The sequence below is a fragment of the Dreissena polymorpha genome, chromosome 11 (genome assembly GCF_020536995.1).
Source record: "Dreissena polymorpha isolate Duluth1 chromosome 11, UMN_Dpol_1.0, whole genome shotgun sequence".
In the NCBI taxonomy this organism is placed as follows: Eukaryota; Metazoa; Mollusca; class Bivalvia; order Myida; family Dreissenidae; genus Dreissena; species Dreissena polymorpha.
The window spans coordinates 8,967,935-8,988,437 of NC_068365.1; the positions used below are offsets into that span (position 1 = coordinate 8,967,935).

Sequence of the window (20,503 nt, forward strand, 5' to 3'; positions counted from 1 at the left end):
TAAATCAGAAATATTAGCAACATAAACTATTTTCTGGCATGAATAAACACTAAAAGATCATATATATCAATAATGCGCAAATTAAAACAACGTGATATGGTGCAGTGCTTTCCACAGGCCATTTAACGGTCCCTCGCCGGGGCGCTTGAAAGTCGAAGACAGTCGAAGGGGCGCTTGAAATTTTCTGATCAGTGTGTAATTTTCATACTGCAACTAGGCATTCTTAAGATAAAAGCGATATCGACTTCGCCGAAAATTGTTAAGAGCCGATTTATGATCCTCTGTCAATTACGTCATGTATCTCTTTACCCACCTAAAGCCCGCCTAAAGGCAGATCGTCGTTGTAATGGAAAATCAATACTGGCCAATGAGAGTGCACGCTTTGAATGAGTGACAACACTCGTAGGCAGTAATACCTGCATACGATGAGTCTCGGCCACATCCAGTGCTTTCCACATGATTTTTTTCAGACGCCCCGGGGCCGTTTAGGGGGGGGGGTACTTATTACTTTTCCAGTTGCTACTCATTACCGGATAATCTTGTATATGCCAAATTAAAAAGCAAAATCTGGTAAATTTTTATGATAAAAGTGCTCAAGAATTTCAAGAAACACAAACATTCTCCATCTTTTTGCCCCTGAAGGAGGGCATATAGTGATCGGACTGTCCGTCCGTCCGTCTGTCCGTCACACTTTGCGTTTAGGTTTCGAAAAATGCTCATAACTTCTATGTTGCTTCAGATAGCAATTTCATATTTGGCATGCATGTGTATATGGACAAGGCCTTTCCATACGCACACACATTTTGACCCCTGTGACCTTGAAATTAGGGTCCCCGTTTAGGTTTCAAAATCTGCGTTTACTGATAGGTTTCGAAAAAAGCTCATAACTTCTAGTTTGGTCGTATTTTGTGTGGTATAACATCACGTCAGGCGATTAACGCGTGTTCAGATTGGACATTTCATCACATCTTTAAATAGTAACATATGCCAAAATTTATTTGATACTTAAAAAAAATGGCGAATGTTTGTGTTTCTTGAAATTCTTGAGCACTTTTATCGTAAATATTTACCAGATTTTTTCCTTTTTAAACTGGAATATACGAGAAAAGTAATAAGTACCCCCCCCCCCCCCCCGGCTCCGGGGCGTCTGAAAAAAATCCTGTGGAAAGCACTGTGGTGTGCTCGCATAGTATAAGTAATGACATTAATCCAAAGTTTCATGAAAATGTGTTAGTTTTTGCAATGGAAAACGCTGAGAGTTCGGGATTTGAAAATTTTCTCCAGAATCCTCTTTGAGAAAGATCTCGTGTCTAATCAACCAATCGTAATACACCAACTTTCTCCGGAACCTCTGTAAGATAGATCGAATCGTTAATTCAAACTTCGGCTTTCGGTTTGATAACGGTTTTTGTGTAAAGTTTTTGTTTTGAGTTTTTTTCAACAAATGACTCGACAATTGATGTGTAGATGATAACAGGTATTGTGTTTGGCACGATGTATTAGGTTAATTGAAATCGATTTCATAGAGATATGTGAGAAATTATTTTTATGTCCCCCACCACTATAGTGGGGGTCATATTGTTTTTGCCCTGTCTGTTGGTTGGTTGGTTGGTTTGTGTGTTTGTTTGCTCCAACTTAAACATTTTGTCATAACTTTTGAATTATTGAAGATAGCAACTTCATATTTGGCATGCATGTGTATCTCATGGAGCTGCACATTTTGAGTGGTGAAAGGTCAAGGTCATCCTTCAAGGTCAAAGGTCAAATATATATCTTCAAAGTGGCACAGAAGGGGACATAGTGTTTCTGACAAACACATATCTTGTTTGACATTGAATTTGGTCTGATCAAGAAGAACTCTGAGCTGTGCGTATGTACTCATTCAAGAAAAACAAGGGCTATAACATTTAAAGAACTAAAGCTAATCAAGTCCAAAAGACAACAATCCCCCAAATTTGTTAAAAGGAAAAATTAGACATTAGGTATAAAACTAATACAGCCAAGAGGGACATGATTGGTTATCAGGAAATCAATAGACACAAACTGAGTTTCTCATCTAATTTTATCCAATCAAAGTGCTATTTAATTTATAATAAATAAATGTATTTGATGCAAGAAGATTTTGATAAAAAAGATGCTGTACCAGATATTGGTGTGTATTATGCTCCCAGTCTATACTGGGGAACATATTGTTTTTGCCCTGTCTGTTGGTTTTTATCCCCACGCTTTTTGAAAAGCGTGGGGATATTGTGGTTATCTCGGCCGTCTGTCCCTCTGTCTGTCCGTCCTGGCCACTATCTCCTCCTACACTATAAGCACTAGAACCTTGAAACTTACACACATGGTAGCTATGAGCATATGTGCGACCCTGTGTAATGTTGCTTATTTTATGATTATTAATGTCTAGACCCTTAAAGGGATGGTTTAAAACACAAGACCCAAAGAGGGATAGATTTTACTCACGTTTATTTACTACAGCTATCAAAGCGCAACTAACTGAATGGAATACAAGCATATTACATACCGCCAGCTTCTATTGGCTGAGGCGGGGCTTATCATGCATGCATCGTTAACCATTACACCCTGCACTATTTGGAATTTTGATCTGATCCCTGGGTCAAAAGTTATGGGGGTTGGGGTGGAGCCGGGTCAGAGATTTTCACTCATTTTAGCTCGACTATTATATATGAAATATATAAAGTGGAGCTATCCTACTCACCCCGACGTCTGTGTTGGCGTGTGCGTTGGCGTTTGCGTGCAAATGTTAAAGTTTGCATACTACCCCAAATATTTTCAATGTCCCTTGACAAATTGCTTTCATATTTTGCATACTTGTTTACCAACATGACCCCAACCTATAAAAAAGAGCAGACAACTGTATCAAGCATTTTGTAAAAATTATGGCCCTTTTTTCACATAGAATATGCATTTTATTGGTAAATCTATGTTAAAGTTTGCGTACCACCTCAAATATTTCCTATGTTCTTTGACATATTGCTTTCATATTTTGCATACTTATTTACCAACATGACCCCAATCTATTAACAAGAGCAGACAACTGTATCAAGCATTTTGACAGAATTATGGCCCTTTTTTCACTTAGAATATGCATATTATTGATAAATCTATGTTAAAGTTTGCGTACCACCTCAAATATTTCCTATGTCCTTTGACATATTTCTTTCAAATTTTGCATACTACTTTACCAACATGACCCCAATCTATAAACAAGAGCAGACAACTCTATCAAGCATTTTGACAGAATTATGGCTTTTTTATACTTAGATAATTGAACATTTGGTTAAGTTTTGTGTTTTGGTCCATTTTACTCCTAAATTATCATAGCTATTGCTTTTTAGACTTGGGGAAACTCGCTAACTATCGTAAGAGGACTGTAAAGAGCAAGTTGCATAACTCTGGTTGGCTTTTTAACTGAATGATGGCCCTTTTTTGTCTTTGTAACTTTGAATATTTTATTAAATTTTTTGTAAAGATCCACTTTACTTCTAAAGTATCAAGGCTATTTGTTTCAAACTTCAAATACTTTCTTGCAATCATGATGTTACTGTACAGGGCAAGTTGAATTTGACCTTGACCTTTCAATGACCTTGACTCTCAAGGTCAAATTAATAAATTTTGCTTAAATTGCCATAACTTCTTTATTTATGATCACATTTGATTCATACTTTGAAAAAACAACACTTTCCTGACATACCACAATGGACTCCACCCAAACCATCCCGCACGCCCTACCCCAGAATCCCCCCCCCCCCAAAAAAAATAAAATATTTTTTTATTTTTTTTTTGAAAGATCATCTATTAAATGACCACACACCCACATATACATGTACCCCCCTCTCCATGATGGCTTATTTTATACTGTCAAGCACTCGAATAGTCGAGCGCGCTGTCCTCTGACAGCTCTTTTTTTATGTTATGTACTTTAACATTGGCCATAACTTTTGCAATATTGAAGATAGCAACTTGATATTTGGCATGCATGTGTATCTCATGGAGCTGCACATTTCGAGTGGTGAAAGGTCAAGGTCATCCTTCAATGTAAAAAAAACAAATAAATCCAAGGGAAGTAATTAACTTTAAAGGTAGGTAATTAATGAACCTGCCAAATGATTTTTTTATATAAATAAATCAAAGCGGCACAGTAGGGGGCATTGTGTTTCTGACCAAACACATCTCTTGTTTTATGTTATTTTACATTAACTTCTTCATTTCTACACCGATTTACTTCCAATTGATACTGAACATCTCTTATGACAATATGGTCAATCTCAACTATGCATGGCCCAATACCAACCCTGGGGCGCCCCCATGGGTCAAACATGATCTATTATCACATATTTTACATAAATATTTTATCTCATATTTTCACATTTTCATTAAATGTTGTTTTTATCCCCACGCTTTTTGAAAAGCGTGGGGATATTGTGGTTATCTCCGCCGTATGTCTGTCTGTCCGTCCGTCCTGGCCGCTATCTCCTCCTACACTATAAGCACTAGAACCTTGAAACTTACACACATGGTAGCTATGAGCATATGTGCGACACTACACTATTTGGAATTTTTATCTGACCCCTGGGTTAAAAGTTATGGGGGTTGGGGTGGATTTTATGCCACCGGTATGGTGCATTGGCCATAACTTTTGCAATATTGAAGATAGCAACTTGATATTTGGCATGCATGTGTATCTCATGGAGCTGCACATTTTGAGTAGTGAAATGTCAAGGTCAGCCTTCAAGGTCAAAGGTCAAAAAACAAATTCAAGGGAAGTAATAAGCTTTAAAGGGAGGTAAGTTATGAACCTGCCAAATGATAAATTTTTTACTGAACATCTCTTATAACAATACGGTCAATCTCAACTATGCATGGCCCCATTACCAGCCCTGGGGTGCCCCCTGGGTCAAACATGCGGCGTGGGGATACGCGTCGGCCTCTGCCGCGCCATCTCTAGTTTGTTTATTGGTTTGTTGCTTTGTTGGTTTGCATCAAACTTTAACATTTGACATAACTTTTGTAATATTGAAGATAGCAACTTGATATTTGGCATGCATGTGTATCTCATGGAGCTGCACAATTTAAGTGGTGAAAGGTCAAGGTCATCCTTCAAGGTCAAAGGTCAAATTTTGCAATATTGAAGATAGCAACTTGATATTTGGCATGCATGTGTATCTCATGGGGCTACACATTTTGAGTGGTGAAAGCAGTGGCCCAGATAATTATTTGGGAAATAGGGTTTTCACCCTTTGATTTTGAAAAATAGGGTGATTTCATTCTTGAAATAGGGTGAACTGAGTTATAAAACGACGGATTAAGTCAGATTGAGAACGCATGTATGTCGTCGTAAATTATTTGGTCAGACTCTTTATTTTACTATGAAATCTAGTCCGCAGAGCATTTTATTTAGTTTGACTGTTTCTTGCTCAAACATCCAGGTGCTTGCTGAATGAAAGCATCGCCTCGTTACGATAATACTTCAAAAGAGAAAATACCGAAGATGAGAAAAGCATTTTCGATCGAAGCCATTGTATTGTACGCATCCCATTTGACGAGTTTGCGTAAAAGTCAAATTGGTTGCGTTTTGAATACGCATGATATTGTATTTCTTTGCTTTTTTAAACATTTTAATAGGGTAAAAGACGCAGATACGCAGCTTATCTGGGGCACTGGGTGAAAGGTCAAGGTCATCCTTCAAGGTCGAAGGTCAAATATATGGGGGGACATTAGTGCTGCAGCGAATCCAAAATTTCAATCGGATCCGGATTCGAATCCAAAGGCCAGGATATCAAATATCGGTTCGAATCCTAATTTGAAAGTAAAAATACGCAAAATAAATTATAATTTAAATTGCTATAACCAAAATTATGTTTTGAAACACCAGAACTTATATATTTCTTATGAAAAAAAGTAATCAACTTTTATTATTATTATATACTTTACAGCTACTAATATTTATACTACTTTAGCAGCACTAGCAGATGCAGCCGCAGCAGCAGTAGTGGAAGCAGAAAAAACGACATCAAAAACAAAAACAAATACTAAGTAGATGAAAACAAAAATTAAATGGACTTGCTTTGTTCGAACAAACATTTATAACCGGGTCCAGATTCCACAAATTTCTCAAAAACTATCAAAATCGCACATACACGAAAAAGTGTAAGCATTTGAATGACAAACATTAATAATAATGTCTCATATAAAACACATCTATGTCAGTCAGATATAATATGAATAACGCTGTATTTTAACAAGCAATAAACGCATCACACGCAATCTGCAATAAGTATCAATAAAATACTTCGTAACGACCACTTATAAGCCAGAATTAGTATGCTGATAAAACCCGAAATGCTTCCACACCGAGGATTTTAATTGTTTAGGTTCATCGTGAATTTTCTTCTGCGCCATTTTGCACCATTGAAAACGAAAGTAGACTGTGTAGTACCATGTTTTTGTCTAAAAAGTAGCGATAATCGTGACAAACTACGTACCAGTCAGCCTTGCAAACAGAAAGAAACAATTTAACGAAAAGTATTAGGGCGAAAGAAACAATTACCGCAAAGGAAAGGTTAGACTCAAATAAGATCCGGATTTGAAACCGATTTTACCAATCACGATTAAATCTTCGAATCCCATTTTGGATCCGCGAATCTCGGATATTTCGGATATCCGTTGCAGCCCTAGGGGAAATAGTGTTTCTCAAACACATCTTGTTTATTATGCCCCCGGTAGGGTGGCATATAGGAGTTGAACTGTCCGTCAGCCTGTCCGTCCGTCTGTCCGAAAAACTTTAACATTGGCCATAACTTTTGCAATATTGAAGATACAACTTGATATTAAGCATTCATGTGTATCTCATGAAGCTGCACGTTTTGAGTGTTGAAAGGTTAAAGTCATCCTTTGAGGTCAAAGATCAAAAAACAAAATCCAAGGGAATTAACAAGCTTTAAAGGGACATAATTTCTATTTTATATCATTTGGCAGGTACAGATCATTTTCACAGGGGAAATAATATTTTTTTAAAGGATATAATCTGAAACAAATTTTAAGGTCAATGTCATCCTTCACGGTCAAACCTAAAAAAATACAATCCAAGGGAAGTAATAAGCTATAAAAGGGAGATAATATCTAAACCTGCCAAATTATATATTGAAATTTTCTTTCAAAGCAGCACAAAAGGGGGCGTTGTGTTTCTGATAAACACATCTTTTGTTTCATAATGTTGTGTTCTGTCAATTCAAATAATGATGTTATCAAATTTCAATTTTTCATTTTTATTGACTTTCAAAAAAATTCAGGTTCAACAGTATGCTTACAGAATGTTGTCAATTTGTAAGCAAGTTGAATTTAAACGTGCCATAAATATTTGTAAATATTTATTATCACTTTACATGTTTTGTGTTTTTGAGTCACAGATTTTGTTTTATTTACTCCATGCACTAGCTCATATACAGTTTACATTATTTTCTGTTTCACCTGAAATCAGCAATTAATGTTTGTTGTATCGATATGTCATTCAGAGAGCAGGAAGCTTAATAATTTAAATAAATGTGAAAATAACTATATTAACAACGATTGTCACATCTTAATCTATTGTTAAGTAATATTGAACCTTGGTACTGTTTGTTTATATTTGTTTATGTGTTACAGTAAAAATTCATGTATCTCCGGTACTGTTTTTTCTAAAGCATCATTATTTTAATCAGTGTTTGCAAAGAATCTATTCAACTATTAAATAATTAAGTTATTTTTTTTAAAGTTACTTGCTAATTGAAATTAACTGTTAACTCAAACGAAAGAGAAGTTGAAAGTTTTATGATATGTCTTTTCAGTAAAGCAGACTGCATAGAGTCGACCATGAATTTATTCAAAGGTAGGTAATGCATTGAAAAACATGTACTATGCAAATGCTAAGAGTATTTTTATTTCTAACATGTGCTAAATATAATAATGAACTATTACACATGCTCTTGGTATATTAGTGCATGTTGGAAATCAGTTATAAAATATTTAGTATATATATAAGAAGGTTAACTGACTGCATTTTATATTGAAATTTAGACAAACACATGGAGATCCATGTTAACAAATAAACAGGACTGTTCAAGCTACCTTTTGAATGCACTGACATTGGCAAGTATTATGATCTATTATCACATATTTTACATAAATATTGTATCTCATATTTTCACAGTTTCATTTAATGTTGTTTTTAACCCCACGCTTTTTGAAAAGCGTGGGGATATTGTGGTTATCTCCGCCGTCTGTCTGTCTGTCCTTCCGTCCTGGCCACTATCTCCTCCTACACTATAAGCACTAGAACCTTGAAACTTACACACATGGTAGCTATGAGCATATGTGCGACCCTACACTATTTGGAATTATTATCTGACCCCTGGGTTAAAAGTTATGGGGGTTGGGGTGGGGCCGGGTCAGAGATTTTCACTCATTTTTAGCTCATCTATTTTTTGAAAAAAAATTATGAGCTATTGTCATCACCTTGGCGTCGGCGTCGGCGTCTGCGTCGGCGTCGGCGTCCGGTTAAGTTTTGCGTTTAGGTCCACTTTTCTCAGAAAGTATCAATGCTATTGCATTCAAACTTGGTACACTTACTTACTATCATTAGGGGACTGGGCAGGCAAAGTTAGATAACTCTGGCGTGCATTTTGACTGAATTATGTGCCCTTTTTATACTTAGAAAATTGAAAATTTTGGTTAAGTTTTGTGTTTAGGTCCACTTTTTTCAGAAAGTATCAATGCTATTGCATTCAAACTTGGTACACTTACTTACTATCATGAGGGGACTGGGCAGGCAAAGTTAGATAACTCTGGCGTGCATTTTGACAGAATTATGTGCCCTTTTTATACTTAGAAAATTGAAAATTTTGGTTAAGTTTTGTGTTAAGGTCCATTTTATTCCTTAAGTATCAAAGCTATTGCTTTCATACTTGCAACACTTACTAACTACCGTAAGGGGACTGTGCAGGCAAAGTTATGTAACTCTGACTGGCATTTGGACGGAATTATGGGCCCTTTATACTTAGAAAATTGAAAGTTTGGTTAAGTTTTGTGTTTTGGTCCACTTTACCCCTAAAGTATCATAGATATTGCTTTCATACTTGGAACACTCGCAAACTATCATAAGGGTACAGTAAAAGGACAAGTTGCATAACTCTGGATGTCATTTTTACGGAATTATGGCCCTTTTTTGACTTAGTAACTTTGAATATATGGTTAAATTTTGTGTTTCGATCCACTTTACTTCTTAAGTATCAAGGCTATTGCTTTCAAACTTCAAATACTTTCATGCTATCATGAGGTTACTGTACCTGGCAAGTTGAATTGTACCTTGACCTTTGAATGACCTTGACTCTCAAGGTCAAATTATTAAATTTCTCTAAAATTGCCATAACTTCTTTATTTATGATTAGATTTGATTGATACTTTGACAAAACTACTCTTACCTGACATACCACAATAGACTCCACCCAAACCATCGCCCGTGCCCCCCCCCCAACCCCCCCCCCTATTTTTTTTTTTTTTTTTTTTTTTTTTTTTTTTTTTAAGATCATCTCACAAATGACCACCACACCCTCACACTATACCCCCCCCCCCCACCCCACCCCCTCCCCAATTTTTTTTTAAACGGTTAAAAAACAAAACTATTTATTCTGATTATTTTATGTTTGAAATACCGTCCAACCATCGCACCCAATAATCCCCCCCCACCCCCCCCTCCCCCCACCCGAATCCCCACCCCCCTATTTTTTTTTTTTTTTTAAGATCATCTCACAAATTACCACCACACCCTCACACTATACCCCCCCACCTCACCCCCCCCCCCCAATTTTTTTTTATGAAACGGTTAAAAAACACAAATATTGTTTTTTATTATTTTATGTTTGAAATACCGTCCAACCATCGCACCCAAGAATCCCCCCCCCCATCCCCCCCGATTTTTTTTTTTCCTTTTTTTCGCATTTTTGGAAGAAAATGTAATAAATGTCCACACCCCCACCCAATGCACCGCTCTTCACTCCACCCCTCCCTCCTTTGTGATTGAAAATGAGAGTCCCTTCACCTTTAAAAAGAAAATAGATGAGTGGTCTGCACCCGCAAGGCGGTGCTCTTGTTATGCCCCCGGTATGGTGCATTGGCCATAACTTTTGCAATATTGAAGATAGCAACTTGATATTTAGTATGCATGTGTATCTCATGGAGCTGCACATTTTGAGTGGTGAAATGTCAAGGTCACGGTCAGCCTTCAAGGTCAAAGGTCAAAAAACAAATCCAAGGGAAGTAATAAGCTTTAAAGGGAGGTAAGTAATGAACCTGCCAAATGATAAATTTTTTACTGAACATCTCTTATGACAATACGGTCAATCTCAACTATGCATGACCCCATTTCCAACCCTGGGGTGCCCCCTGGGTCAAACATGCGGTGTGGGGATACGCATCAACCTCTGCCGCGTCATTTCTAGTTTATATTATATCACTAGGTTTCATTAATTTAAGGTAAAATGGACAGTACAAATGGTTATCATGGTGATGATTTTGATGATGATGAAGAAGATGATGATGACGATGATGATTACCTAGACTGGGATGATGATTCCGGTGGAATGTTGAAACCTGTGACGTCCAGCAACAGTAGGAGTGCGCCAAATCAACAACAGAAGACAGCTGGACCGTTGCAACCCAGCGAGAAAGTCATGAGGAAATACATTGACAAGATCAATGTTGGTATGGCAGCTGTTACATTTGTGTATTGATTTGTTTGTTGACTCTTGAGACTCATTTTCATCTAAATATTTATATTTAACAATCTAACATTTGATAATACTTCATGTTTAGCATGTGTCAATTCAAGTGTAGTAAATGAAAATATACAATATTATAATTAAACAGGAAAAGTGATGTTGTTCTTATTGAATTTGCTTGCCATTTTTAGCTCATCTATTTTTTGAAAAAAAATTATGAGCTATTGTTATCACCTTGGCGTCGGCGTTGGCGTCGGCGTCCGGTTAAGTTTTGCGTTTAGGTCCATTTTTCTCAGAAAGTATCAATGCTATTGCATTCAAACTTGGTTCACTTACTTACTATCATTAGGGGACTGGGCAGGCAAAGTTAGATAACTCTGGCGTGCATTTTGACAGAATTATGTGCCCTTTTTATAATTAGAAAATTGAAAATTTTGATTAAGTTTTGTGTTTAGGTCCATTTTATTCCTTAAGTATCAAAGCTATTGCTTTCATACTTGCAACACTTACTAACTATCATAAGGGGACTGTGCAGGCAAAGTTATGTAACTCTGACTGGCATTTTGACAGAATTATGTGCCCTTTTTATACTTAGAAAATTGAAAATTTGGTTTAGTTTTGTGTTTAGGTCCACTTTATTCCTACAGTATCAAAGCTATTGCTTTCATACTTGCAACACTTATTAACTATCATAAGGGGACTGTGCAGGCAAAGTTATGTAACTCTGACTGGCATTTGGATGGAATTATGGGCCCTTTATACTTAAAAAATTGAAAATTTGGTTAAGTTTTGTGTTTTGGTCCACTTTACCCCTAAAGTATCATAGATATTGCTTTCATACTTGGAACACTCGCAAACTATCATAAGGGTACAGTAAAAGGACAAGTTGCATAACTCTGGTTGTCATTTTTACGGAATTATGGCCCTTTTTTGACTTAGTAACTTTGAATATATGGTTAAATTTTGTGTTTCGATCCACTTTACTTCTAAAGTATCAAGGCTATTGCTTTCAAACTTCAAATACTTTCATGCTATTATGAGGTTACTGTACCTGGCAAGTTGAATTTTACCTTGACCTTTGAATGACCTTGACTCTCCCCCCCCCCCCCCCCCCCCGAATCCTCCCCCCCCCCCCTATATTTTTTTTTTTTTTTAAAGATCATCTCACAAATGACCACCACACCCTCACACTTTACCCCCCCCCCCCCCCCCCCCCCCCCACCCCGACCCCCCAAATTATTTTTTTTGAAACGGTTAAAAAACACAAATATTTATTTTTATTATTTTATTTTTTAAATACCGTCCAACCATCGCACCCAAGAATCCCCTAACCCCCACCCACCCCCCTGCCCCCCCCCCCCCCACCCCCGATTTTTTTTAAATTTTGTTTTGCATTTTTTTTCTTCGCATTTTTGGAAGATAATGTAATAAATGTCCACACCCCCACACTATACACCCCCTCTTCACTCCACCCCTCCCTCCTTTGTGATTGAAATTGAGAGTCCCTTCACCTTTAAAAAGAAAAAAGATGAGCGGTCTGCACCCGCAAGGCGGTGCTCTTGTTTATGTTTGTATCAGGATTGTGAAAGTTTAATTGTAAAAGCAACAGCTTCTGCCGTCAAATTCTGTCACTCGTTGATAAAACTCTGTTTTCATGTTAAACCCTTTCGTGATAAAATGTGTAAATTAAATTGGACAGAAACCACAAAATACCCTACTAGTTAAGCCATGTATCTTTTTTATATTATATAGAGAAGTACACGGGTCCACAACTGACAAGCTCTGCTTCCTCAGCTCTCACATCAAAGGGAAAACAGCAGGATCATATGAGGTAGGGATGAAAAGGGTAACAGTAACGTCCTTCAAAAAAAAAAATCAGCTTTTATACAAAAAGTATAGAGAACACTATATCAGGTATCTCTTTAATACAGATGAGTTAACTTGGTGATGCATAGAACACCTTGGCACAAGGCTTGGGTTTTTGTGCTGAGCAATTAAACGCTGATGTCAACACTTACAAGGTATTCTATTTATCCCACCATTTTGTTTACCTTTATTTAGAAAATATAAATAAAATGGCTGAAAAAAAGATTAATAACATCAAATTGAAATGATAAAATGGAACTTAACCAAAATTATGTCATAAAATATATTGCACATGTTTGCTGTCTCAAACAATTTTATACCGTAAGGTGTATTTCTTTGATTCAAACATGGTGCTGGAAATAGAAAATCTTCAGCATATGTTACAGAACATCTGATATGTGTGCAGGCTGTATGAAGTTATAATACAGGAGCATGCAGTAAATGTTGTGGAAAATAAAATGTCTGAATCTTTTATATTTACCAGTTTATGTGGAAACAGAAACATTGTTAAAATACTTTCAATCATACTGTTACAATGTATTGATAAATGCATTTCTATACAAAACTAAACAACAAAGTGATGTTTGCCTGTGTTATGGTAAAAAAATGTATTTCTCTTTTACCTGCACTTAATGCTTCTTAACCTGTTCTTATTTATGCTTTTTGTGTTAGACATAATATATTTATATTATAAATTCTAACATTTGCTTGCACACAATGAAATAAATACACATAAGTGTTTCAGTGGTATCTTCACCCTCATTGTCTTATTGTTCTGGAAAAACTGGGCTTTATGCATGTACATGTATGTTAAGTCTCAGTGTCATCCCAGGTAAGCCTTTGCAGTTTGCACAGACTAATCAGGGACAGCACTTTCAGCTTTTTTAGAATTTATCTAGTAAAGAAATTCTCTTCTAAACAACAATTAATTCTATGCAGAAAGTGTCGACCCTGATTAGCCTGTGCAGACTGCAATCTGGGACCACACTTTACAAACATGCATTAGCCTGTGCAGACTGTAATCTGGGACCACACTTTACAAACATGCATTAGCCTGTGCAGACTGTAATCTGGGACCACACTTTACAAACATGCATTAGCCTGTGCAGACTGCAATCTGGGACCACACTTTACAAACATGCATTAGCCTGTGTAGACTGTGATCTGGGACCACACTTTACAAACATGCATTAGCCTGTGCAGACTGCAATCTGGGGCCACACTTTACAAACATGCATTAGCCTGTGCAGACTGCAATCTGGGACCACACTTTACAAACATGCATTAGCCTGTGCAGACTGCAATCTGGGACCACACTTTACAAACATGCATTATGCCCAGTTTTTCCCAAACAAGGCTCAATTAGATGGTTTGTTCTCCCAGGTTGAGGGGCAAGGATAAGTCAGACCGTGCCACTGCTGAGCAGGTGATGGACCCGCGTACGCGTATGATCCTCTTCAAGATGATCAGTCGTGGAGTCATCACGGAGGTCAATGGCTGTATCAGCACGGGCAAGGAGGCTAACGTGTATCACGCCACAGCAAAGGACGGCTCTGATAAAGCTATCAAGGTAGGGGATGACAATCGACACAAAGGACGGCTCTGATAAAGCTATCAAGGTAGGGGATGACAATCGACACAAAGGACGGCTCTGATAAAGCTATCAAGGTAGGGGATGACAATCGACATTTGAGTTGAGCTCTAGGAAAATCTAGGAAATCCAGGCTTGATGCATGAACTATACTCGCTGATAAGCAGTCCTGACAGGCTAATCAAGGACAAAACTTGCAACTTTTATTGAATTTTTATGCCCCCGGATCGAGAGATATTGGGGTATATTGTTTTTGGCCTGTCTGTCTGTCATTGTGTCAGTCAGTCATTGTATGTGTGTGTCACAAACTTTAACCTTGGTTAAAGTTTTATATCTTTTGCAATATTGAAGATAGCAACTTGATATTTGACATGCATGTGTATCTCATGAAGCTGCACATTTTGAGTGGCTAAAGGTCAAGGTTATTGTTCAAGGTCAAAGGTCAAATTAATGGCTTCAAAGCGGGCAATAGGGGGCATTGTGTTTCTGACAAACACGTCTCTTGTTTTGTTTGAAGAAAGTATCTTCTAAATAAAAATCCAGTCTAGGTGGAAAGGGTCCTCCTTGATTAGCCTGTGTAGACTGCTCAGGCTAATCTGGTACAACACTTTGTGCACATGCATTAAGCCCGATTTTCACAGAGAGAGGCGCTGTTTTATGCATGTAGTTAAAGATATTGATTTAATGATACTTGTGTCATTTGTTCACCCATTTGTCCAATGGTCTTGATTAGCTGTTGTGTTTGTCTTCTTTCTTTTTTTATGCCCCGGAACCAGCGGTTCTGGGGGGCATATTAAAATCGCACTGTCCGTTTGTTAGTAAATTAGTAAGTTAGTCCGTCCAGATTAGTTTCCGCTCAATGAGTCAAGCAATTGTCATCAGATCTTCACCAAACTTCATGAAAATGTTTAAGGCATTAACATCTAGGTCAAGTTCGATAATTGGCCAAATTGACCCAGACATTCCTGAGTTACGGCCCTTGAATCATCCTTAAATTGGGTTTTTTCTCGTTTCCGCTTAATTACTTCAGCAAATGATCAGGATCTTTGCCACTCTTCATATAAAGGTGTAAGGCAATAACATGTACATCAAGTTCGATAATCGGCCAAATTGACCCGAGACTCCTGAGTTATGGCCCTTGAATCATTGTTTAATTGGGTTTTTCTTGTTTCCGCTCAATAACTCGAGCAAATGTCATAGAATCTTGGCCACACTTCATGAAAATGTGTAAGGCAATAACATCTAGGTCAAGTTCGATAATCAGCCGAATTGACCCATACACTCCTGAGTTACGACCCTTGAATCATTGAAAAATGCTCATAACTTCTATGTCGCTTTAGATGTAACCTTCATATTTGGTATGCATGTGTGTATGGGCAAGGCCTTTCCATACGCACACAAATTTTGACACCTTTTACCTTGACCTTGAACTTAAGGTCCGCGCTTAGGTTTCGAAATCTGCGTTTAGGTTTCAAAAAAGCGTTTTTCGGGGGCATATGTCTTACAATGGAGACAGCTTTTGTTTTGTGCTTTGTCATCTAGGTTTACACAACTTTATAGAAACCACATTGTTTGCCAATTCTTTAAGACATGAGTTCCAGTGATATTATATAGCACTGGTTTACTGCCAATATTTCCTACCAAAAGCTTGAGTAGTGAGTAGGACAACTTACCACCCTTAGAAGACTATACTACTGTAACCTTCAGTGATACATTGGGAAATTTATGTTGTGTTCTGTTATTGCAGGTGTATAAGACATCCATCCTGATATTCAAGGACCGTGACAAGTATGTTAGTGGAGAGTTCCGGTTCAGGCACGGCTACTGTAAACACAACCCACGTAAGATGGTGAGAACTTGGGCTGAAAAAGAAATGAGGAATCTCACAAGGTATTATATGGGGCTTTATTCATGTGCGTATCAATGCATATCAAATTTTAGCATAAAGTGTCGTCCCTGATTAGCCTGTGCGGACTGAGTGCCTAGTATGTTTTAGGGTAAAATTTTAGGGGTTGAAATAAATGTTTATTTGGGATACCACTTTGTTTACTATTATCTTCTATAAGATAAATTAGCATATACATTGGTCTCTTTACTACTACTGGCTTATGCCATCCCAAAAGTGATTATGGAAGTAGTTTGGACATAAATAACAATGTTGTACTTGTTTGAATGTACCTGCATTTTATTTGGTTGAGAAAACCTATAAAGAATTAAAAGCATTTTTTATGCAAATCATGCTTTTCTTGGCACGTCATACAAATAGGTATGACGTAAAAAGTTCTTTAAAATTGTTTTGGCTATTGAATTATGTGTGCTGTTTTTCAGACTCCACCAAGCAGGTGTACCCTGTCCAGAGCCAATTCTGCTACGCAGCCATGTACTGGTGATGGACTTCATTGGAACAGAAGGATGGTACACTAGAACTGTTTGTCTGCTCAGTCATTATACCTCCTAACCCTTTAAAGATAATTACAGTCTGCCAAATCATAGCTCATGTGCAAAATAATGTACTGTACACTCACAAAAACTGTTTGAACAGCTTGTCTAGTGTAGCCAAGGAGTAATCTTGGGCAAACGAAAATGCACATGACTAGCTACTTAGATATTCAGCTTTAATCCTCCAGTGACTGTTGGCAATTGCAGTTGTAAATGTATTTATTTTTATAATTCTGTTTATATTTTAAAGATTTGGGGATCAAAGATTAACGGAAAAAAAATGTAAATTATGTATCCCCCCTCACTTTGATCAAAGAAGTCCTCTGACCTTGATGCGCATAGCATCAACTTTCTTTTAGAAGGTCAATATACTTTTAGAGCATCAAAGTTCTATTACAACAAGGTACTCTTAGAGCATCAAAGTTCCCTTAAAACATCAAAGCTTTATCAGAACATCAAAGTACTTTTGTTGCATTAAAGTACTCTTAGAACATAAAAGTTAGAACGTCAATGTACTTTTTGAGTATTAAAGTATTCTTAACTTATCAAAGCACTTTAAGATCATTTAAGTGCTCTTAAAGAGCATCAAAGTATGCTTAGAGCATCAGTGTTTATAGATCTTAGAAGTATTTTGGAGATTCAAACTTCGTAATGCTCCTAAATCAAAGCAATCTTAAATGATAAAAGTATATTAAGAACATTAACATACTCCTGGAGCATCAAAGTACTCTTAGAACATTGAACAATTGTCGCCAAATTCCCAAATAACCATACAATTATTATTGGAGTCGTGTTCTGAGAAAACTGGGCATAATGCATGTGCGTAAAGTGTCGTCCCAGATTAGACAGGCTTATCAGGGATGACACTTTCTGCATAAACAAGATTTTCTGTAAGAAGGGACTTCCTTTAAACAAAAAATACCATAAAAGTGGAAAGTGTTGTCCCTGATTAGCCTGTGCGAACTGCACAGGCTAATTTGGGATGAAACTTAACGCACATGCATTAAGCCCAACTTTCTCAGAACAGGCACAATGGACCTCAAATGTGCTATTTAGGTGAGCTTGGATTGTTTTATAATTTTAGATTCGCATGAACAATCTCCTATGTTTTGTTTCTAGGCCTTCCCCACTGTTACAATCTCCGATTCTGTGTTTGTATGCCTGCCCCACTGTTACAATCTCCTATTCTGTGTTTGTAGGTCGACACCACTGTTACAATCTCCTATAAAGTATTTGTAGGCCTGCCACACTGTTACAATCTCCTATGCTGTGTTTGTAGGCCTGCCCCACTGTTACAATCTCCTATTCTGTGTTTGTAGGTCGACACCACTGTTACAATCTCCTATAAAGTATTTGTAGGCCTGCCACACTGTTACAATCTCCTATGCTGTGTTTGTAGGCCTGCCCCACTGTTACAATCTCCTATTCTGTGTTTGTAGGTCGACACCACTGTTACGATCTCCTATAAAGTATTTGTAGGCCTGCCACACTGTTACAATCTCCTATGCTGTGTTTGTAGGCCTGCCCCACTGTTACAATCTCCTGTGCTGTGTTTTTAGGCCTGCCCCATTGTTGAAGGACAGTGAGGTCAATGAGTCCAAGGCCCGTGAACTCTACCTACAGTGTATACAGATCCTAAGATCCCTCTATCACGACTGTAGACTTATACACGCAGACTTCAGTGAGTTTAACCTGCTGTAAGTGGTCTGAAATGTGTGATTTGGGTGCATCTAAAAGAACCACAGAGATAATTGTCATAATTCCCTTTGATAAAAGTGTTATTGTTAGTTGGAAATAAAAAATAACGTCTTTATTAATTTGTTCAATAAAAAATTGCCTTGAGGTTGAGTTTAATCAGGCGTGTAAATTACAGAAGAAACTCCTCTTTTTTTTGAGAACTAATTTAGAGCAGATTTGTATTCCTATATGACATACGTAGTTGTGTTCTTACTCAGCATACATAGTTGTGTTCCTATACGACATACGTAGTTGTGGTCTTATTCAGCATACAAAGTTGTGTTCCTATATGACATACGTAGTTGTGTTCTTATTCAGCATACAAAGTTGTGTTCCTATATGACATACGTAGTTGTGGTCTTATTCAGCATACAAAGTTGTGTTCCTATATGACATACGTAGTTGTGTTCTTATTCAACATTCAAAGTTGTGTTCTTATATGACATACGTAGTTTTGTATTATTCAGCATACATAGTGGTGTTCCTATACGACATACGTAGTTGTGTTCTTATTCAGCATACAAAGTTGTGTTCCTATATGGCATACTGTACGTAGTTGTGTTCTTATTCAGCATACAAAGTTGTGTTCCTTTACGACATATGTAGTTGTGTTCTTATTCAGCATACAAAGTTGTGTTCATATTCTACATACATAGTTGTGTTCCTTTTCCACATACATAGTTGTGTTTCTTTTCCACATACATAGTTGCATTTCTTTACACCAGAGTGCACGAGGGCAGCCTGTATGTAATAGACGTGTCCCAGTCCGTGGAACATGACCACCCACACGCCCTGGAGTTCTTGAGGAAAGATTGCACCAACGTCACAGGTACGGCACACAACTCTTACTGGCCCATACCTTGTATAGATGAGCCTTGTTCTGAGAAATCGGGGCTTTATTCATGTGCGTTAAGTGTCCCAGATTAGCCGGTTCAGTCCGCCAATCAGGGTAGACACTTTCAACTTTTACAGAATTTTTATGAAAGGAAGTATCTTCTAAACAAAAATCCAGTGTAGGCTGAAAGTGTCATCCCTGATAAGCCTGTGCCCACAGTGCTAAAATGGGTTGACACTTAATGCATGTGCATGAAGCCTCGATTTCCTAGAGTAAGGCTTAAATATATTGTCATGCTTAAAAGGGAAGGCTGGCCTGTGAGAGTCATCTTGAAGAAGGTGTGGTATGTTTGCAAACTATGTACTACAGTATAATCAGCTTCATGATTAAAAAAAAATTAAAATTAAATTTGAAATTTGAATTTGAAAAACTAGCAATATATTGGGTCTTAACAGTATATTTTTTTCTGTCTGGATTTTAATAGTTACGAAACCTCTGGTTGTACATAATGTATTGTTATGATCCTTGCTTGTTTATCCAATGTTCCTGCTGTTAACTTCAAAATCCCCATCAGATTGTATGTGCTATAATGTACGACCAATCTTATCCGAATGATGGAGGTGTTTTTGTAAATAAATACCGTCAATTATTCATCAAAATTAATAATATAAAAAATTAAACCTGTTGTCATATTCCCCATTCAAAGGGTCTTGCCAAACTTCCACCAAAGGACCAAAATATAACACTGACATTTATTTGTAATGAAAAAAACACTTTTTATCTTTAGAACAAATGCTTGAATCTTGATTTGGAGACCTAAGTCAGTTATTTCCCCTGAATCCTCACAAAAATAGACAAGTCAGTATAGTTGGTTTACTTGGTTATTATTGTTGATCATTATGTGCTGCATAATTCATGTTTATATACAATATTTTGGTAATGTATACCGTAATTAATTCTGCTTATAGATAAGTGTTTTTCCAACTGATCTGTATTACAATATGTTATTTCTAGCTGCTTTAGTTATCATAGACATGACAAATTATACTACTTATTAATAGGCAACATATCGCTATGGAGAACAACAATAAAAAGAGAAGATTCCAAATAGTTTGACCTACATGTATTTCTACATGTCTATTTGTTCTACTGTGGACTTTTTCTGTCAAGGGAAATAATTGGAAAGTCAAAATAGAAGATTCCAAATAGTTTGACCTACATGTATGTGGTTTTTGTTTTACCTTGGACTTTTCCTGTCGA

The 20,503-nt window shown here is 37.1% G+C and overlaps 1 protein-coding gene across 1 annotated transcript in view; it reads left to right on the forward strand.

The window, feature by feature from the left end:
• Positions 1–20,503, forward strand: part of LOC127851923 (serine/threonine-protein kinase RIO1-like) — a 29,342-nt gene that overhangs the window by 2,528 nt on the left and 6,311 nt on the right. The window contains exons 2-9 of the mRNA XM_052385916.1: positions 7,848–7,888; positions 10,531–10,758; positions 12,528–12,606; positions 14,025–14,211; positions 15,980–16,122; positions 16,561–16,647; positions 18,231–18,368; positions 19,134–19,237. Of these exons, the coding sequence (XP_052241876.1) occupies positions 7,848–7,888; positions 10,531–10,758; positions 12,528–12,606; positions 14,025–14,211; positions 15,980–16,122; positions 16,561–16,647; positions 18,231–18,368; positions 19,134–19,237 (1,007 nt within the window). The remainder of the gene's footprint in view (positions 1–7,847; positions 7,889–10,530; positions 10,759–12,527; positions 12,607–14,024; positions 14,212–15,979; positions 16,123–16,560; positions 16,648–18,230; positions 18,369–19,133; positions 19,238–20,503) is intronic.